General features: G+C 37.0%; 1 protein-coding gene across 1 annotated transcript; it reads left to right on the forward strand.

The window, feature by feature from the left end:
• The first annotated feature begins 1,884 nt into the window (after positions 1–1,884).
• On the forward strand, positions 1,885–22,856 carry LOC121426404. Its single transcript, XM_041622697.1, has 7 exons — positions 1,885–1,968; positions 17,342–17,495; positions 17,828–18,585; positions 19,129–19,231; positions 20,250–20,734; positions 21,347–21,550; positions 22,601–22,856. The coding sequence occupies exons 1-7, from the start codon at positions 1,933–1,935 to the stop codon at positions 22,640–22,642; spliced, it is 1,782 nt and encodes a 593-aa protein (XP_041478631.1). The 5' UTR covers positions 1,885–1,932; the 3' UTR covers positions 22,643–22,856.

Here is a 22,856-nt window from a genome sequence, read left to right on the forward strand (position 1 = left end):
GACGCCTATTTACAAAATCGGGGTTTGCCCCTTAGTTTTAGCTTTTCATTCTCAATAATGGTTGTTTTCAGGGTTTATTAGTTCTAATACATGCACTTGTACACATGTTTCATCTTGGTTTGAGAATTTTTTAAATCGGCTGCCCACAAAGTTAAATAATACCTTTAAAGTAAAGAAAACGTATGGTTAGAAGGCCCGGTTAATAGGACGGGGAACATTTTTTGAGACAACTAGGTGAAGTTCTTCTTGCCGATAATTTATTTGTGTCTTAGAGTGACCGATGAACACGTACTCTAAAAATATTGGGTAATATTGGTTTCAATTGGTTCCAGTTGAAACCAATTGGAGGCAACTGGTTTCAACTGGAACCAGTTTAAACCAATTGGTTTCCAACTGGATCCAATTGGAACTTCCAGTTGGAATGAACTTAATTATTTACAAATTAATTAGCATTTTCACTAGCTATTGCTCAAGCCAACAGATTTTCACGTGTATATTTATATGGAAGATCTTTAAATATATGTAATTTTATTTGATGTACTTTGGACTTTTGGTAACAAGCAGTTAGTGGTGTACTGATTATCTTTGAATCTGTTCTAATTATAATCTATAACATTTATGAACATGGTTTTCACTGCTAAGTAGGCCCTATTCTAAACAATTATCTGAAAAAAGTGTGGCACTTTAAATTGAAAAAAAAAAAGAATGTAAACATAGTAAATTATGATGAATATCATAAAACATTAATCTGTGCACACTGGCGGAAAATATGCAATTTTAACTGGTTTCAATTGGATATAGTTGGGTAACTGGAAAGTTTCCAACTGGAAACCGATTTCCAGTTACCCAATTGGATCCAGTTAGGATTTCCAATTGGAAACTTTCCAGTTACCCAACTGGATCCAATTGAAACCAGTTAATTTGCATATTTTATGCCAGTGTGCACAGATTAATGTTTTATGAGGTATATCATAACTTACAATGTATCTATTTATTTTTTTTTAATTTTAAGTACCATACTTTTTTCAGATAAGTGTTTAGAATACTGAGCAGTGAAAGCCATGTTCATAAATGTTATAGATTATAATTAATACAGATTCAAAGATAATTAGTACACCATTAACTGTTACCAAATTACATCAAATAAAAATACATATATTTGAAGATCTACCATATAAGTATATGAAAGTCTGTATGTTATCAATGCCCTTTACATTGGTATTAATAGACAAATAACACTGCTTCTGTGTTGGCATGAGCAATAGTTCGTGCAAATGCTAACTAATTTGTAACTAATTAAGTTCATTCCAACTGGAAGTTCAAATTTGATCCAGTTGGAAACCAATTGGTTTCAACTGGTTCACAGTTGAAACCAGTTGCCTCCAATTGCTTTCAATAGGGAAATTGGAACAACTGGAACCAATTGAAACCAATTGGCAACTGGTTTTCAATTGGAACCAGTAGTTCCAATTTCCCTATTTAAACCAGTTGCCCCCCTATTGAAACCAGTTAGCCAACTGGTTTCAATTGGTTTTGCTCTAATTGGTTTTAACTGGATTTTGGTCCTGGGCGAGAATAAGCTATGGGCATAACTACAATATCTGCTTTGAAAAGCACACAATTTTTTTGTAAAGCTCGGTCGCTGCTTCCTTGTGTGACTCCTCGAGCTGTTTTCATGTTCCGCTCTCATTTTTCGGAATTTTAAAAAAGTTGTCTTCAGGTAACAAACCAGCACCCATTGATAGTTCAGTGCCCCTGCGCTGGCCGGCCCTAGCCCGTTCAGAAAATTTGAAGAACGCCCTCTACGCTTCTTGCATCTCGCTCCAAATTCCAATATTGTCGCAAGAATCTATGCAAGAAGCAAGATCAAAAGCTCCAGTCATGCCAGTCCGAGATTAAAGTCATCCTTGTTTGTTTCTAAACACCAGCTAAATGGCTGGAAGATTGAAAGGAAGCTTAACGGAAAAGGTAAATACCGAAACAGCAGAATGAGTAGCGTAACAGGTCAAAGTGGAAGGGCCAAGGCAAGGGCTTGGCAAGGGATCACTTTTTCTAAATTGATCACGGTTCACGGTCCCACTAACTGAAAAATAAATTAGTTTATTGTCTGTAGGTGTAGCATGTAGCTAAGCTAAGCCTAAGCCTAAAGCACTCCTAGAGTACCAATGAGATCCAAACATTACATGTATGGACCTCATAGGCGACATCAGTACTATTTTTGGGTTAGAAAAGTTTGAGCACAGGATATTTCTGTATTTATATCACTAGTACAAATGAACTACAACAAGTTATATTGTTTTTTTTTCTTTAATGCTTGATTTTCGAGTGTAAAAGCTAAACTTCCTAAAGCATTGTTAGTAGGGTTACCAAAAGGTCGGCCGATCCAATGAGCAAAAAGCCTATGGGCAAATGAAAATCCAATTGCAAGTGCGTAAATCGTGCGCATTGCCACCCATCGTCTGTTCTCGATGGCAAAAATGAGCATTGAAATGCTTTTCCTCAGCAAATTAGTTCATCTTAGTAGGGTGTCTGAAGCCACACTGAAAAGTGTCAGCATAAAACAGGCTGATTTAGGGGAAAATGTGGCACATATTTTTCGGGAAGTTCAGGCTATTAGAAAAATGTGATCTGAATTGATAATTAACTTGTGTTTGGCATGTATGGAAAGAGAAAATTCAGGGGCTTCTTTTGACAGTAAGGACAAGTTTATATGATCATTCTAACTAAGGATTTAGAGATAAATTGCAAACCCTTATTTTTGTGTGTGTTGAGATTGCCATTTCCCCATGCGTTTTCTATGGGAAAATGAAATTTCTGTTTTGCACAATTTTTTCACTTTGTCGCAATTTTTCATTGTGATCTGGTTTCCAAATCTTTATAAAAATCATACCATCAGAAAGAGCATAAAAAATCCTATTTGACTCTTTATGGACAAGTTTTTGGCATAAACAATAAATTTATAACAGCCCTTGGAAGCTAAAAATTTGGATTTGTGTGTGTCCATTTCTTAACTACACAGTCTATGGCAGAGAAATGCTGAAAAATTACCTAATTTCATTCTTCTTTTTTGCAGCCAATAATTGGATTTGTTTCAAAAATGTTACATTTCTGTAAGTCTGAAGGTCATTTCTTTTCAAATTCACAAAGAAAATGTGATATTTTCTTGAAATAAGAGAAATAATTTTTTTCTCCAGACACCCTAATCTTAGTTACAAATTTTAGGCTCGTTGTTGTCTATATTAAATTTGACTAATGTGGGACGAAGTGTCTTACCTTCATGTGGTATCGAAAGTGACGTTTGGAGGTTAAATCCACGAGAAATCCACGATTATCGTCGCGTGTATTCGCTATGGAGAAAAATGCGTGCGATCGCATGCATTATTGCAAGCTCGAGATGGCGCTGTTGAACATGGTCTAGAAATTCATAAAAAATAAACGAAAATCCTTTGAGTAGGCTCACAATAAAATCATAAAAAATATGGTTTATGACTAAAACGGTAGTTCTCTTGCCCACACATATCATACTTGTTGTTGCGTAAGAAATCCTTTTTTCATTACAAAAATATAGCAATAAATGTTTTAAAAATTATGTTTTACACATGGAATAATTTGGAAACATCTATATTAGAAGAAAAATGCTTTTTTTGAATGAATTCAAATTAAAATGAAGTTTATACATGCCTGCACTTTTTCCTACTACTCAAAAAACTAAATGGGCCGTCAATCAACGTTGGTTACCTCGGCAAGTAGGCGTGGTCTATCGTGAAGTTCGTTGGTGACTTGTAGACTTGACTCAGCCGCCGAATTTAATTCATTCTCCGCGCACGTCCAACTGCAACTTGTGCACTTATCATCACTGCTAGTGTTTGCCGCACTGAGGACAGATGAAACAATTCAGATAGAGTTGCGCGTGTACAATGAGTGAAACAGCGCGATCGTTTCATGATCGAATGAATTAGTGTGCCTGTCGAGATAAAATTCATCTGCCATGTTATTTTCTTCCATGTTTTATACAACTGCAATTGATTTGTTATATTATTTTCTTTGATATTTTCCTGTATATGTATGTATGAATGTTATTTGAAGTGAATTTATTATGCTGGTGTCCTTGCCATTGAGGACATATGAAGATGAAACAATACTGATAGAGTTGTGGGTATACAAAGAGTGGAACAGCGCGATTGTTTTATGGTCGAATGAACAGTGTGCCTGTCGAGATAGAATTTAGCTGTCATGTTATTTTCTCTGATGTTTTATACAACTGCAATTCATTTTTCATATTATTTTCTGTGCTGTTTTCCTGTTTATGTTTGAATTTTATTTTAAGTGAATTAATGATATAAAGATTAATCGAAAACAAAGCAAATAATTATCGGTTTCATTGTATTGGTGATGAACAAGTTAAGGTATAAAAAATGATGCTTGTTTTTTTTTTATTTAAAGGACTTTAAGTTAATTGGAATTGAAAAGGACGTTTAGTGTTTCCTATTAAGTGCACTTTTTTTCTTTTTTTTTCATTTCACATTCTCGGGATGCGAACCTCCACTATTAATAAACAAAAATATTTAAAAAATAAAGACTCGCAAAAATTTTAGTACTATAGTGCAACGGTGATTTGTTGATTTTTTTGTTTCATTTACTCAGAGGTACGACAGACAAATACCCAGTGTAGATCAAACTTTTGCTAATGGGGGGTGGCTACAATTTTTCTCCCCGATCGGCGCCGTTAAAAAACCGATTTTTTTTCTTTAACAAAACAGCATGATATACCTTTCTTTTTATTTTTCGCACCGCCAGTAGGAGGGGGTGCCGCCGCCCATAATTGGGTCCGGCACCTGGATCTGCCTATGGAATGGATGAGGAATAAGGAAAGGGGAGAAAAATAAAGGTGCCCCCTCCCGTAATATATCAAATATTTGTTAGTGGATTTTGTCGTTCATTCTCAAGTGAGGACTTATTTTTCAACTTTTGATGATTTTTTTCCTAGCAAATTTCACCTATTAAAGGGGGGGGGGTCTAGTATACTAGGTCTTGTTTATTTTTTTGTATTGAATGCCTCAACTTTTGAAAATCCTGGATCAGCCCCTGTCAAGGTGTATATAGATGAAAATAAACTTGAATAGGGCTCCATCACATTAATGATTTTCAAACTTAGCCATTTCCTATTTTCCCCGTTTAACATGCACTGTGAGGTGAATAATTCAAATGCTTTCACAATCGCTACCAAAGAAGGGATCAGGGGGCCGGTCACCCCCCACCCCGTTGGCCAAAAAATTAAGAAAGGAAGAAGAAACAGAAGGAAAAGAGAGGGGAAAAGGAAGAGGGGAATGGGAGGGAGAAAAGTGAATAAAATTAGGGAGGGGATAGACTTTGATGATTTAAAAAAAAAACATGCAAAATTGACATTTTCGCTCGCGCTTCGCACTCGCATTGCTCATTTTCGATGAGTACATATTGCTCAATAGCTGATATATATCAGCTTGACATTTCAAGCTTTGCAGTCAAAATACAAAACATATACTCTACAGTCAGCTATAGAACATTGAACTTTCATTATTATTTTTTTTATTTATACCTCGGTCACATTTGCTTGTACGGCGGCCGTGCGGAAAGTCGAAACAGCCATTTCATTCTTTTTTATTGAAACCACCAATATTTAGCTGGCACACACAAAAAATGTTTAATACAACTGTTTTCTACTCGCCTTAGAAAAAAATGTGACCGAGGTATCACGAATCAATAAAAAAGTGCTTTGTAAAATATTTGTCTTATGATCTGAGTATCAACATTTTTAGCTCACGCTGTACCCTAGAGCATTATTTCATTTGTGGACTACCTACACTCTTCATGAAGGCCCTATTTCATAAATTTCTCAAAATCTTATATCAGTTAGCATTGAGCGTGCGTGCTTGAATAGGTAAGTCGTTAGGCATTAATAGATCAGATATTAATTTTAATGGTTAAATTGTCCATTTTGTTTCATCTCGCGCTTAGCAAGAGGAATAGAAAAATATTTATCACTTTCAGGTCCGATCCTTTGTCAAATCTATATCAGCTCTTTATTAAGTGCGATCCAAATACACCTCACAAAGTACTTGATCTGAAATCTATCCTTTTTTCAGATCGGAATATCAAATATTTTAAGGACGCGCTTCGTGCTCGCTTGGATTTTCGTATATTAAATATATATTCAGAATGCCTAGATTGTAGGCATAAATCGGAAACACGCGCGCGCATGTTTATCCAGATACTCAACTTGTTAGTATTTCAATAATTATTATCCAGTTTCAGAAAAACAAAATTATGTTAGCGCTTTGTGCTCGCATTTTTAATGTAGGAGGAACCCTATTACTCATCCTTTTCATGATGTACAACACATGAATCGAGTGTCCCATTTTTTAGGTCTAAATCTCGATTTTTTTTCTGCTCGGGCTTGGCGCTCGCATTAATTGTTTTATAGCGACGATCCTGTTCATGGTCACAATAACTGATTTAAATTTTCCATTTTTTATTTAGAAGAGTCCAAAAAAAAAATCGCCGGGCTCGCCCTTCGCGCTTGCATTATTTTATTGTTGAAGTAACGTCTCCATTAAGTGAAATAGTCCTTAACAGGTACCTTTTTGATCAGTTCGAAACGTATACAAAAATCCCCGGGCAAAAAATTCCTTTCCTTGCATGATGTAAAAAGACACGAATAGACATGTCTCGTTTTTAGGTCTAAAACTTCAAATTTTGTGATCGCGCTTCGCATCAGTTGCTGAGTTGCGTACCTATCCTGTTTAAGTTACAAAAAGTGCCTATATATGATGTCAATTCTGCTTGCGCTTTGCGTTCTTAGTAATTGTTTAGTTGCATAAACATTTTTTTTTCATGATAAACATTGCCCAGAAATTTCAAAGTTTGTGGATCAAAAAATAATTATTTCAATGAATTAGCTCGCGCTTTGCGCTGGCACTAAATAAAAAGGGTTATATATCTATGTTGATTTATAAGACAAAAGCTAAAAAGTAACATTTCTTCAAAGAAACAAATATAAATCATCTTCGCGCGGCCGCTTGGGGAAAAATACGGGTGAAAAAAGAATTCGCCCCCCCCCCTTGACGAAAGCTGAATCAACCCCTTCATCCTATTTGTTTCTCTCCTTTCATCCATCTCTCCATTCTTCAAGGAGCCGCGGAATAGTTTTGAAAAAGGGGCTAAACATGAAATTTTGAATTTTGTGTGTGTGTGTTTCTACCAATGAAATTATTAATGAAATATAATGCGGTACAAAAATCAATGTCATTCTTCTTTCTGTTTTAAACTACTTGAAAAAAAAACTGGGAGGGGGTGGCAATACCGCCACTGCTAGTAATATGATTACCAGGTATACCATCCGTCACTATTTTTTTTAGATAATCATGAGGATTGCCCGAGGAGATATCTTTTAAAGGGGTTGCTGGCTTTGAAAAAAAAGCCAAGGGAAAGAAATTATCTCTCTAAAGATAAGTTGATTTTGATCGAATATCATACTAAACTGATTTCCAGGTTCAGGGGCGGCGATCCTGGGGATAGGTGGGAGCTCAATGCCCCCACTTTAAAAAATCACTAAAAAGTGCCCCTTTTCTGTTTCCCCACTTTCAACTTTGCTCCACTCCCCCTGTCGTACGTGTACAAAAAAAACGCACCACCAGCTAAAAAAAAAAAAAAATCTTGGGGGTCACAACCCGAGCACCCCACTTCCAAGGACCATATACAAGGACTCTAATTTATTAATTTTAAAGAAAGCGTGAGTGAGACATCATTTGTTGAAAAAAAATAGAGACCTATTAATGACTGCATGTGGTCCTACCGGTACGCTAGATCTGCACACAAAACTACTTTCATGTGACACGCAAAAGGGATAGATCTTAGTGGAAAAGTAGGATAAAACAAACAGGTTTTAGAAACGCCTTCGTTGGCGTTCAATTATATGGGTGGTATGATACAAATTCTGCTAGCTTATTCGTACTAATATTTCTGGCCATTGTACTTAGATCTGTATTTTAATGTGGAAACATTTTTTTTTATGATACAAATCGAGCGAGGCAAGCACAGTGATATGGGGCAGAGTTCCAAGTCTCCATGCCCCAGACAGTGGTGTAGCTAGGATTTTTTTCCAGGGTCCTTGCTTTTTCAGGGGGTGTGTATGTGTCCACAAGAGATCCTAATTTCGCCAATAGGGGATGGGGCCCGAAATTATCTTCACCTATATCAGTCACTTGTTAGTTTTATTCTTATAAAACAACATAAACATAAAATAATCTCATAAAAGTGCGAGCGCGAAGCGCGAGCGATTTTTTTTTATACTTTAATGTATTTTTCCTGAAATTTAATTTTCTGGGCAATGTTATGTGTGATCCTCAACAAGATTCGTATGTACCCCCAAGCTTGAACATAAATTTTTATCAACTGTTCTAGCCTTATCGAAAAGAGACCTGTTAAGGACTGCTTACAGTTACCCATGAAGACGGTATATATTTCAATAATGCGAGCTCGAAGCGCGAGCAAATTTTTTGACATTCCGACCTAAAAAAACGTGATCATTCTGAGCACTTTTTGTATTAATTAATGGGATAGCCGATAGGTATTTAACTAAACAATTGATGCGAGCGCGAAGCGCGAGAGAAAGATAACTGAGATTTTAGACCTAAAAGCGGGACACTCTATTCATATTTTGTAAGTCATAAATAGGATATAGTCAATTGGGTATCATGAATAATGCGATCGTGAAGCGTGAGCAGACAATTATTGATATTCTGATGTAAAACTGAATAATTTAAGTACATTTTAAATAAAGAACGTGCACGCTATCGCGCATGTTTTATATTCAGACCTAAATTCTGGGCATTCTGAATTGTTGAATGGAATGAACATTATGAAATACCCGTAGACAATATGAACTTGGCAAATCAAACAATGTGACAATGCTGATAATGTAGACCATAAAACGGACATTTTACAGAGCAATTAAATTTGTAAATGAAAAAAAATAATGAAAGCTCGATGTCCGAGCTAAAATATGTGTTGCATATTGACTTCAAAACTTGCTCCACATCAGCCTATTGAGAAAGATATGAATCCCATCGAACAGGCAATTATGGCGCAAAGCGCCAGCAAAAATTTTATATAGTAACATGAAAAGATTTTTTAAAGATTGCAAGTCTTCCCCTCACATTATTTCATTCACTCGTCTTTATCCTTATTTTCCTCTTCTTTTTTCTTCTGTCTTTCTACTTCTTTTCCTTTTTATTTCTTCTTTCTCCCTTTTTTCTTTACTTTTTTTTCTCTTCCAATTTTTTCTGGGGGGGACCTGGGGAGGGGGCCCCAAATCTCAGGGGGGCAGATGCCCCCGGCCCACCGTTGCTACGCCAATGGCCCCAGACTGAATATATTTTTACATCAACTTACTCTAAAAACAAGTGTTTATGTTTTATTTTGTATCATTCATTTTTTAAGTATAAGGTAAAATTATAAGTCTCGGAGTGTCAGTTAATGCTGCAAAAGAAGTATAAAGCCTACTCTTTTGCAGCACTATCCAGCTACCGCGGCGAGGACGCCCTCCGAGAAGGTAGCCATATCAAAACTATAAAAAAAAAATTCCCCTTAGATTACTGGTGGATCCAAGGGGCATAATTATCGAGAGCCAAAATTGTAATTTGTTAATAGGCCCTATTTTTTGCTTGTCAATTTTTAGGGACGAAAGGACTTTCCATTTTTGGTAAAAACATTTTTTAAGGCATATCAAATTTGTATCGGGAAAATGTGCCCTCCATAGGCCTTATCCCCCTAAATTTCAAGTGGGGAACATTGGCAGCGGAAAGCAAAATTTTGGAAGGGGGGGCACCAAACTTTAGTGACAAGCCCTATCCCCCCAAAAAAAGTTTATCAGCACAAATTTTAGGGGAAACCACATGATTTTTTAGGGGGGTCCACTGGAATTTAGGGGGCACGCACGAAAAAAAAATTGACAAGCAAAAAAGAAAAGGTTATCAACAAAAAAAATTAGGGGGGCGATCGTCCCCCACCTCAAAATTAGAGGGGGGGCACGACCCCCCCCCCCCCCCGCTGCCTATGGGGGGACGTTACTTTTTTGGGGCAAATTTTTTTTTCGCCCCCCCCCCCCTTTGATAACCTTTTTTTGTCAAAAATTTTGGTGCCCCCCCTAAATTTTTTTGACTGCCGTAGATAATAATGCTCCCCCCTTTGGAAAATCCTGGACCCTCCCTTGTCTAGATATAGATGTTTAAAGAATTAATAATTTTGAAAGTCAGAGTGCCCTCGCCCCCCCCCCATGCTTTAGTTATCATAGCATAAAACTTATGCCATGTCTAATCCTTATATCAGCGAGATGTCAGAGCATACTATCCGTCACCAAACGACTGCATTTGAGCCGTTCATTTCTTCTTTTCTCTTCTTTTTATTTTTGGGTTGTTTTTTAATCATTGTTTATTTGGATAAGCTCGGATCCGAGACTAACTGGGACGATGAACGTACTTTCGTTATTTGGGTAACAATAGGCCGAGGCGAGAAAGGACACGCCCACAATCCCTCGTTCAGTGCCGAGCTTTGTGCATGCGTGTCGACGAAATTTCAACTACAAATTTGTACACAAAAACTGTCACAATTCGGACCTAATTTAGCCTCAGATTAACAGATAATTAGATCTCTTTGATATACCAAAAGTCATTCACTTGGGGTTTTTGAGTATGCTGATTCAGGTGAGGTACTTTTCAATGCTTTTTAACATAGATTTAAAAACTTAGATTTTCCTTTTGGTAACCCTATTGTTAGCAACAACAAAAAATGAAAGAAAATAAGGAAAACTTACATTTTGATGACTTTTTCCTGATTTTCTTGGCAGTTGCCCTTCACTGCTGACTTGCGATCGAAGCTGATATGCAGATCACGTGATACGCGTTCTCTTCAGTGTGTGTATTTTAGTTTTGTCAGACGTGTATCAATCAGGTATGATTATTTACGTCTGGGACCGACCTTTAACGTCACCATCCGAAAGACGTAACCAGGGCTCGAACCTCTGCATCAATTTTGTAAGTTCCCCACAGCTTGGATTACAGGCGCACGCCACAACGCCCAGTTGTGATCGGATGGTTATTCTTTTCGCCAGATGTTGATAATTATATATTTCATAACGCAGCGTTCATCGCAAATTTAGGTGAAAGAGATTAAAGTTAAACAGCGCAAGCTTTAATTTTTTTCAAAAAAAATGTTTAATTGATTGCACAAGTTTTGCCTCGGACATGTAGGATCATTTGGTCCCATATTGGCGTAACTACGGGGGGGGGGGGGGGGGGATGTCCCTACCACTACCGTCCACAAGCCAGCAATTATCTTTTTTCTCTCTTTTTTAACCAAAATGCTCCCCCCCCCCAGAAAAAAGGAACCAGGGTTAAAGAGAAAGAAAATTATGATAGAGGAACACAAAATACTTTATTTTTCAGCTTTTACTGCATCGACTTATAATCAAATATTAAATGGGGCTTAGAACATTTTTTTTAAAGTCAATTAATAAAAATATTCCTCCTCGGGATTTGAGCTTTCATGAAATATCAATCTTTTTCATGATTACCGAAAATACTTAAAATGTCAAAAAAAAAATTATCGGTGTATGAAGCTTTAGCTGATACCTTGCGCCCGCCTTAATTATTTTAATGTTGAGATACAACTATGCTTTTAATGAATTCCTAAAAACATTAATTCTCAGATCATTTGTCGCAATCGAATGATTCGATTGGTAAGCTAATGAATAATTGTTATGATTCATGAATTGTTTAAAATGTGTCTCTCTATCAGTTTTGAATATTTAAAAAAATGTCAGCTCGTGCTTTTTGCTTGCAATATTTTGATTAGTAAGAGAGGGGGGGGGTCCCTCAGCTACTTGTCCTCACTTATTCCATATTTTTTTATTATGCTCGTGTTGTGAGTATTTCAAAGTCTTCTTTTTCTCACCTTTTTATTGTATCGGAGCTTCCCTCTAATTCTTTGCTACGATTTATAGCCCTTCTTACTTGTTTCAATTCTTTTATGTTCTCATTTCATTGAAAACATAATTATTAAACTCACGTAGAAGACTTTACAACAAAATTTTGATATTGTTTTTTCTTGTTTGTTTGGCTTTCTTTTTTCTTCTCCTCAGTCCTTCTTTTTCTTCTTAGTTTCCCTTTCCTTATTTTCTCTTATTTCATTTCATGAGGCATACGCCAACTTATATACAACAACAAACATATTTAGAGGCCGATATCCAGTGAGGGGGCGTGGTGGTGTGCCCCTCTAAAAAAGGAGGAAAATAGGAAGGAAAAAAAGAAGGGAAGGGGAAAAAATAAGAAAAAAAGAAAGACGATGATGGCAATGATGATGATGATGAAAATTATCTTGGTGAAGATGATCAGATAGTGGTGGTGATGGTGGCAGTGATGATGATGATAATGATGGGTGTAGTGGTGATGAAGATGAGAATGAAGTTGGTGATGATGATGACTAGATATATAATTTTGTTATTTTGTCTTTAAAAAAATAAGTAGTGGAAAGGCGAATTCATTTAAAGTTTATTATGAAAATAGCAGAAAAAAATAATTTGAAAAATTGGTATGTGTATGGAAAATCCATCTCCCACCAAAAAAGAAAAAAAAAGCAAGATTTTGTTTTATTATTTGTGACGGCGTAGGCCTATGCGAGCAGCTATGGGATATACAGGCGCGGATTCAGGAGGGGGCCGAGCCGGCCCCGGCCCCCCTATTTTTTGACAACCTACTCTTTATCTTGATAGAAACTACAAAAACAGAAAGAAAAGTAAAAAGGAGGTATTATACCCATTATGTGTAATTTACAGCCTCTAAACGACCCCGAAAGAAAACAAGAAAAAGGTGAGGGGAAGAATTGTAAAATAGACTTTATATAAAAATTTTCCCTTGCGCTTCGCGCTTGCATTGCCTGTGTAATGAATCCCATTCAAGAGGATTAAATGACACTTCATATCCAGTTCTAAAATTTGCAAACAATATTTTAGATGGCACATCAAGCTTTTATTATTTTGTTTGATTTATACAAACTGTTATATCAAAATTTTCAGCTCGCTCTGCAGGCTCGCATTGTTTGATTTGTGAGATATCTATCTTCTTTGCAAATTCTTTCCAAAATTTGTCAAAATGCTCCTTTATGTCCTTTCATGTCAGTATATAAAAAGATAAGCTCATGCTTCGCGCTCAATTATTGTTTGAGACACACAGCTTGTTCTTTATTTTAATAAAAACGTGCTTGTACTGTCCAAATTTCAGGTCGGAATATCAATTTTTTTTAGCTCACGCTTCGCACTTTCATTATTTAATTGGTGATACTTGTATCCTCTTTATTAATCACTAAAAACAGTCCTAATTGAGTCACTTTTCATGTTCCTATAATAAATTTTCGGCTCGCGCTTCGCACTCGCATTGTTTAGTCGGATACTTTTTTTTGTTCATGATTATAAAAACTGCTCAGAATCTTCAATTCTAAGGACATAAAATATCAAAGAATGTAGCTCGCGCTTCACGCTAAAATTATATATTAAGACCACATGAGATACCTTATCGTGTTAAAACTAACATATACTAAAATCTTCAGTCTTTAGTTAGGACTACCCCGTGAAAAACCAATAAAAAAAAAGTTATAGCGGCCAAGCGAGAAAAATGTTGATGAAAGTATTTTTCGCGCCCCCCCCCCCCTGTTGGCAAAAGCTGGATCCGCCCCTGATATAATTATGGTAAAAAAGTAAATGAAATGTCAAGAAATACATGACAATGACTTTTATTGTACATCAGTATATCAATAGATAACTTCATACTCGTTCCAAAAAAGAAAAAGTGCAGTTTTAGAGCGTTAGAGCGCGATTTACATGTATACCTACAACCGCTAAATCCTGTCACTGTCGGTATGCATGAAGCAGTGATTCCATCAGCTTAATAATTTTTGCAACAGGCGCCAGTCCAACAAACAGACAGGCATTTGCCCAAACGGACAAGATCTCAACCTCTGCTCATTTCTTTTTGCACGGGCATATAAAATCTCGACCTAACCCATCACATTTCTCCCTATTTTCTCCTCCCTTTTATTTTCCATTAATTTTTCTTTCGTTCACTTTTTCTGTCCTCTTTTCCTTTAATTTTTTCCCATCACATTTCTCCCTATTTTCTCCTCCCTTTTATTTTCCATTAATTTTTCTTTCGTTCACTTTTTTTCTGTCCTCTTTTCCCTTCTATTTTTGTTCTCGTCTCACCGCTTTTCCTCATCCCCCAGCCCCCGATGCCCGTGCAGATTCACAAACAATATCAAGAGTATGTCTACTTGGCAAGGGGGGGAAATCTCTCCCCAAAGGTAGGGGGACCAGGGGCTGGGAAAATTTGACAAACAAAAAAAAAGGTTTATCACCCCCAAAAGAAGGTCATCTTGACCAAAAGAAATTTGACAAGCAAACAAGCAAAAAAAGGGGGCATCCCAAAAGTAAGATCGTCTCTTCCAAAATACATGTTTTATTTCGATTTTTAATGAAAAGACCAAAAATAGTAGGGGGACATTTCATAATGTGCCCCCTACTAATTTGGGTGAGGGGGACATGTCTCCCTGCCCTGAGATTTGTGCCAATGTGGGTGGGGGTGTTGCGCCTCCCTATCGGAATCATTATGAAAGAGTGTACACTCACTGTGATTTCGATCTCATACCTATAAAAAAAATAGAACAGCTACGCCTTGAACACAGGCCAAAATGCCTAACGATTTCTCCGCGGCATTAACAACTCTCGTAAGGGGCGCTCCATTTAGAAATAAAGTTGCATGTATAGCTGTCTACGGCGACAAAATTTAACGCAGAATTGTAGCCAGAAGCATGGGAAATTGGCAGAAAATTCAAGAAAAGAACCGGTGAGTACCGATTTAACAGTAATTATGTATTTAGTAACATTTATTGAATTATAAGAATATATATTTTTTACGGAAAGAAAGCTTAGTTCTAAGCTAGGGCGGCACAAATGCGTGTGAGTGGAGTCCCAGTTTCTTAACACGGGTAAGTATTGCGATGTCGCCTAGAGTGGTCTATCGTGAGAATCCTGACATCGAGGCACAAACTGGACCCTCAAAAAAAGGGAAAGTTGGTACTCTGTTGCGTTCGTTCGCAGTATCGATCAGCAATTTCGTTTTCAATTTTAAAGAAGGAGAACAAAAAATATTCAGATGATACGTGTATCATAGGACTGATCAGAGTTAATAATGAAACGGTATACTCTGTATCGAAGACAGAAGAGTTTTTGTCAGACATCATTGGAACTTAATACCCAAAAAACAAAAGAAATGATTTTTTACTTTCATAAGACTAGGGGAGTATATCCACATCCACATGTGTTCATGATGATGGTATTGAACAGGTGTCCGGATATAATTATCTTGGAACGGTAGTAGACAACAAACTCAAGTGGGATGAAAACACAAGACAAATTTATGCTAAGGGCCACCAACGCCTATATTTCCTTCAGAAGCTTAATAGATCTTTTCATATGAGAAGTCAGACCCTAGACTAGTTCTCTTCTATCAGTGTGATCCAATCTGTGCTATGTTTTTGCTCGATTGTCTGGTTTAGTGGCCTAACAGAGAAAAACGAGACCAAATTGGCAAGGATAGTTTCACAATCGAGCAAGATCACTGGATTTCTTTAACAAAGCTGGAAGAAATTGTGCAATCAGCAATATGTTCCAAATTCACTGCCATGGTGAGCTAGTCTTTAACAGATCTGGTTGCATTAGACTTTCAAGGGTGAGAACAGAAAGGTTCAGAACGTCCTTTTTACCTAGTCTTGAGGACTCCATGATGATGTCTTAAAAAAAAATTGACATATACTTCTTCATTATTGGAGTCTTGAACCCTGTCCATATATGCATAAGAGACTGACCAAAACAAAGATGGATTTCCCTAGGAAATCCATCTTTTTTATTAAAAATCATGTAATTGGTTGTGATTTTAATTATCTCTACACCTTCCTAAGGGTCATTCCATGCCAATTCACCCAATGAATGTGCAATTTTGCACCTGACCGTCTCAGAATTCGTTGTAATTTGGTATACATAAAATTCACCATGGCCCAAGCACAAAACAAAAAAAATTAGTCCAATCGGTCCGTTGGTTCTCGCGCTACGGCCCGCCCTTTTCTCCTTGTTTTGACAAAAATGGGCGTGACCTTCAACTTTCAATGGCCACTGCGTTGCTACTTCAGAGAGGAATCCAAAACATGCATCGAATAATGTATTGGAGCAATTTATAAGGTCATGACCTTTGACCTTAACTTTGACCTTGAGTTTGACCCCCGGACAAATAATTTTTTAACTTGATTTTCGTGTATGTTAATTATTGGTATGATATTGACAAAATATGTTAAAATCAATGATGATATTTTATTTCTTCACCTTTAAAAACTCTTCCAAAGATACCATGAAATTTCACTCTAGTCCCACACACTGATATTCATGTTAGTAAAGTGTTCACCAGTTACATGATTTCTTCCAATCTTAAGTTACAGCATGCAAACACATGAAAAGAAATTAAGCTTAATCAGTTTACAAATAAAAGATTAAACCTTTATGCTCATGAATAGGTATCTGTTTAGGCATTTTATGATTCAGCAATATATATCATATTTTGATGATAAAAGTGAAGACTTTACTACCATGAATATATATGATATATATTGACGAACATCAAAATGAATTCTGAGATGGTCGGGTGCAACCACTGGGTGAATCCAGATGGAATGACCCCTAAGCCTAATGCGTAGGAAGGTTTAAAAAAATTAAAATGTAAAAAAATAACGGTTTCTCACCGGACCAATGTCATGTAGATCCCTCGATCGAAATGTACACAACGCAAGTACAATAGGGTTGACTCTTTAACCACTTGCGTATGACGTACATGTACATCCGGATAGCGATGCTGTCTTGAAGAACAATTTATAGATACCAATTATTATTTCACAAATAATAAAATTTATAATGTGATCATAAATGATTACTGTAATACTGCATAGTTGTGCTATATGCTGTGCATCGCATTGCTTTCATTGTTGTACGCATTGTATATTTTGAGCACTCGCCCTAAACTGTTGTTGATGTTCTCATATTCACTAGCAAATTTTGTACAGTAGCCTATGGGATATTCGTCAGATTTTTAGGGATACGCTCTGGTACTGCACAGGCAATTGATGCAGACCAAAATATGTGTTTTCAATGCATCGCTAAAACACTATATATAGATGATAATTAATTTTATCTCTTTATTTCATAAAACAGGTGGACGAGATTAAGAGAATGCAAGCCAATTGGCTGAGGGAACGATCTCTGAACATAGATGGTATGGACAGCATTGATGAAACACCTCAAGGGGGAGCAGGAAGGAAGAGCCGAGACAATGCCAGAAAGTCTGCACCAACAAATAATAAAACTGGTAATTATTGCAATTTCCTGGATTGGTGTACCATACAGTACTACAACATATTTCATTGTTGCCTACACAACATAAGAATCAGCAGGATATATGTTTGCATTAGGTATTGATTGTTGTACAGTTCAGGTCAAAATATTGTAATTTTCAGTTTGTTGCAGAAAATCAAAGTGGTGTTTAGTACTATATTTTAATAATTTTCTCATTTAGAAAATATGGAAATATTGTCATTATTTGGAGGCGGTTGAGAGATTTTTTTATTTTAAGATAGTAATGAAGTCTGGAGAAGGTAACAGCTCAGATAAAAAAAATATATTGCCTCAATTCCTTTTCAGGATCAGAAACTATGTCATGGAGTACAGGTAATCATAAAAAGAATTCTCATCAACCTCCAACAAATTCATCCACCAAGAAGAACACAATGAGAACAAGATCAGCTTCCCCTTCCAGGAGTTCATCAAAGCCTTCAAAGAACAGTATCTCTCTGTCGGCATCAAGTACCAAAAGACACGGATCCAGACCTTCAAGTGCGAAGAGCACTACTAGTGAAGGGTCACGTCCTCCCTCCGGGAGAAACGTTCCATCTTCGAGATCAGAGAAATCGACAAGGACGGACCATGAGAGGAGAGTCAATGATGACCGAGCGTATTCAGGTTCAAGAGACAGAAAGAAGGGTGAACCAGGGATGTATGCTAATCCCAACTGGAATGACAGAGGATCTCATGGCGATGATGGGACAATGTCCAGTCGACTGCAAGGGGATGTAGACAATTATGACGGTGCAAGGACAAATGTGATGCATGCCTCAGAGCATGCTCAACAAACAGTTGACGACAAATGCTTGGTGGGGGATGCCTACAGCAGGGTTGATGGCAGCGAGTCGGAAAGGAGAACGAGACCAAAGCCTGCGTTGGATCCTGATGCCTTTGACAGGCTGGCTGATCAGATTGCTAGTAGGGTGAAGGCAGAGATAAAGGATGAGAGACAGGAGTTGATGAACCGATCGGGATATCCTCAAGGTGTCCTGGATGAACCAGATGATGATACAGGATACATTGAAGGACATCACTGCGGTAAATGCAAGCAGCTAATGGTAGGTCATTGAACTCATTTTTTGTTGCATTATCAGGGGCTGGCACCTCTCATCTCAAAATTTGAAGAAAAAAATAAGTTTTAATATCCCACTGATGACGATTGACAGCAGTCTTGGGAGAGAGAAAAATGAAATCAGGCAGTAAATGCTATTTCCTGTTTGTTCAAGGGCTCAATTTCTTGTCATATTCTGTAATTAAAAATGCATATATTTAAGGCGGTTTGGCATTAGAAGTGGTAGGACATGGAATATGTATTCATTTCTAAAATGATAAGGGGTTGTTAGAAATGCTTTTTCAAAAATTCAAAAAGAATTCTTATCAGTTCACCTCATTTGAGGTACATATCGAAGAAAATATACTGGTTTTCATAGCTTTGTATTAAACAACCTGCATACATGTGGCACGTACCTAAACACTGGACTTAGGACTCAGCTATTGCTTGTTATTTCGATTTGAATTATATGTCTATTCTGATACTTGAAGCATGTTTGTTATCTTTTTTTAGAATAATGTTTTGCATTTGTCGTTGACATTCCAACCAGGTACCACCGGATCATTCTGCAACCCTTCTCGTTCCCTGTGGTCACACCCTGTGTGAAGCCTGTGCTGAAGATAGAATCAAATGTCCAACCTGTAGAACAAGAGGTAAAGTATGATAGGCCTATATGAGACGATTGTTGTGGAACCTGTAGCCAAATTAAACAAAAGACTTTGTTGAATGTATCTGAGGTTTAATGATAATAATAAGATCAATATAAAAATGATAATCCTTTATTGTATAGCCTACTGTACATGTATATTACATTATGTATCTCCTCTATGCACTTCCATAGGGACTTTTGTTATTTATGTTCACAAAGCATGAATTATTAGTCGTTACTCCAATATCAATAAAATCATATGGCGAATGTTCATTTGCTCGTGCAGCCCCTGTTTTATAGAACAAACTCCCAAATTCCCTGAAAAAAACAATTGATTCAGTTAACAAATTCAAAACAGCTCATAAAACATACTTAAATTGTATCTAGCCTCAACAAAATGAACTCACCAACACTTCTCTTCCTCTCCTTTGTTTTCTCAAGCCTATAGAGACTTATTTGTTATGTGTTATGTGCTATACACAAACTTACCATTATTATTATTAGTAGTAGTATTATTGACCTGGCTTTAGCCTAGCAAGAGAGTGTTTGAATTCCAAACAGTTTATCGAACAGGAAATGGGCCCGTCTTACTAAGAGTTGCGATTGATCCGATTAATCACATCTAAAATATATGTTTCTTCAAATTTTTTTTGAAATGATGCATGTCCATATATTCACTGTTTTCTTGACAATTCAGTATGGTTCTCTTTGTTTTCAAAGGACATTGAGCAAGTTTCCTAAAAAAAATTAAAATTATGGCATTGATGGATTTCCATATACTTGAGATTGATCACATCAGTCGTAACTCTTTGTAAGACGGGGCAGATGTCCTATATAAGCCTTGCATTTCTACATAAGATTTTTAGTATGTGAAAAGTCTGTGTTGATCAATGTGTGTGTTTCAGAACTGTAACACAGTTTCCCCTTTGCATTTTCTTTTCCATGAAGTGTCTTTTCCTCTACTTTGAATGGGAGATTTTTCTCAAGTTTGAATGGATTCACTCTTTTTTCTCCAAATTTAGTCACTTCGACATCCCCGAATTCAACTCTCCAAGAACTCATATCTTCCTCTAGACCAAACTCGGGGGCACGCCCTCTGAACACTCTGTCCAATCACAGAACTCCTGATGTCAATCAAAATCATGTCTCGATGCATTCAACCAATCACAACCCAGAGAGTCACAGACCTCCACAATATATGCCTTCTAGGTATGCAAATGATGGACAAGTCATGGACAAGCCATTGGGGAGAGACCACAGTGTTAGTGACGCACTTATTGGTTGTGATAGCAATTCTAGTGATTCTAGGATGAGGGAAAGTAAGAATGCAGGAAGCGAGAAGGCCGATGTTGCCCGGAGCAGGAGGAAAATGAGTCCGGAAGAAGAAGCAAGGAAAATGGAGGATGAATACCAATCACTCGGTATCAGGTGTGAAGCGTTGGAGAGCGAGGAGGCAGATGTGCTGGAGAGGGTCGAGAAACAAAACACAGATATTGCAAAACACAAGGTGAATTTCCTCTAACATGTAGGTCAGGGGTTGGGAGATGTTTCGCAAAGAGTGAAAGGGGAAGACTACACTGTCCTCAAGTTGATTTTTTTTGTAAATGTAAACGAATACCAGTTTTAAAGAACATGCTTGAAGAAGATTTGACAAAAATCTATTAATAAATAACAAAGTGAATTTCCTTGTTTTAATCATAATAATATAGGTATATTTACTTAGGGAAGCCACTTCAGTTCTGAAAACTGTTCTCCCAACGGGCCCTGCTATTATAATTACCCCGGCTTAAGCTGGGCTGCCTAGGCGCTCAAGCATTCAAGGAATTTCTTCCTACCAGGTACCCATTCACCTCACCTGGGTTGAGTGCAGCACAATGTGGAGGAATTTCTTTTCAAGATAAGATCATATTAGATCAGGGGTTGGGAAGTGTTTTGCAATGAGCTAAAGGGGAAGACTTTTGTCTAGGTGATATTTATAAATATACAAAAATATACCAGTAAAGAACATGTTTGAAGAAGATTTGACAGAAATCTGTTAATGAATAACTCAGTTTTATCTTTTAATTTAGATTTTGTGACATGACGTCATAAGAGCATGACATTGAATTTTATTTTCCAGCAACAAATGGGCAACATCGCACAGAAGCAGCAGCATTTGAGGGAGGAGATCAAGGGTCTGGAGAAGAGACTAGCTGACCTGGAAGGTCATCGTCAGGAATACAAGAGGCAGGTGGAGGATGCAGAGGACCGAAAGAAAGAGGAACTGGACCAGCTGGCGATGGTTCGCACCATGCTGAGGGATATGCAGAGGAATCGGGAGAGGGTAAGTTTTCATGAATAGAATACAGGGCCAGGAAGGGAGGGGGGGAGAATGATACAAGCATTGTAAAAGTGGAAATTTTCGCGGCAAGATCAGTGAGCGCGAAAATATGAGCATCTAAATTTAATGCAATATTTAGCAACAAGACTTCATAATTTGAGATTTAGAGGGCGACATTTAATGGAGCAAGCTTGAGCTCCAAAATCATGTCGCAGATCGCAGATCAGTCTCTAAAATATGATTTTGCTTGAAATATAAAGCTCCTTTTGCCGTTTGATTGGTGAGTGTTTAGATTCATTTAGTTTCTAAGAAGACGTCTTGTAGATCGCCCTGGTTATTTGATTGATCCCATGCACTTTGAATAGCCCTAGGCTCCCCGGTTTTAGAAATAATGGTTCTAATAATGGCCTCTTATATAGGGCTCATGTCATGAGAAGAATTGTGAGAGAGTAAGTAATCGTGAAAAAGAAAAAGGGTCAGAAGAGGGGAATGTTATCTAAAAGCTTTTTTTTTGTAATGACCATTGATAGCCAACGGCTACAGATCATTATCTGGCACGTTTCTTGAGAGGAAATTACAGTGAGTAAAATACAGGGCCAGAGAGGGATTTGTCCTAGAGGTATCAAAAATAATATCGATAATGGCTTTGATACCTCAAATATCCACAGATACATGTATGAAAATGCGGAAAGGTCCATTTATGTGCACTTTATAAAAAAAACTATTCCTTCTTGAACAGATATTTCTTAGGTTCCATAGAATGCACCATTATTGATCAACAGCAATAGGCTGACATTGTAATGATTTCAGTTTATGCACAACTTTGAGACAACTTGTTCTATAAGCCTGCAGTGCTTTTTGTAGCCACAATTCTTGGAATCCAGTTCATACATTTCTCTGTTGCTATGTCAAATAATCCTCGAGTAGTAATTTAGTTTTGATTTATGCAAGTTATAGATTTGTTCTGTAATTTAAACATTTATCTGCACCTGCTCACATGGTATCTACGAATTAAGAAATGTAATATATATTCTCATTTTTATCTTTTTTCAGGTCAAGATGTCAGCAAGGAAACTTAACATTTCTCTTGATTGAGCTGGGATTTTTACAATCGTTGGAGTGCTGGTAACACTGAAATATTTTGAATTCCGTCCATATTTATTCATTGCTTCGTGTCGGCATTTTATGTTGTAATTCATGCAATACATTTTTCATGTTTTGCATCACTTAAAGGGTATTGTGTGAAATGCAAGACAGATGCATTTTATTTTATTTCATTTTTTATTAGCACACCTAGTTACCAATAATG

This window comes from Lytechinus variegatus, chromosome 13 (assembly GCF_018143015.1).
Source record: "Lytechinus variegatus isolate NC3 chromosome 13, Lvar_3.0, whole genome shotgun sequence".
Taxonomy (NCBI): domain Eukaryota; kingdom Metazoa; phylum Echinodermata; class Echinoidea; order Temnopleuroida; family Toxopneustidae; genus Lytechinus; species Lytechinus variegatus.

Coding starts and splice junctions, on each gene's coding strand:
- LOC121426404 (XM_041622697.1), top strand. CDS start 1,933: ATGGCTGGAAGATTGAAAGGAAGCTTAACGGAAAAG. Junction 17,496..17,827: donor ACCAACAAATAATAAAACTG/GTAATTATTGCA, acceptor ATTCCTTTTCAG/GATCAGAAACTATGTCATGG. Junction 18,586..19,128: donor GTAAATGCAAGCAGCTAATG/GTAGGTCATTGA, acceptor CATTCCAACCAG/GTACCACCGGATCATTCTGC.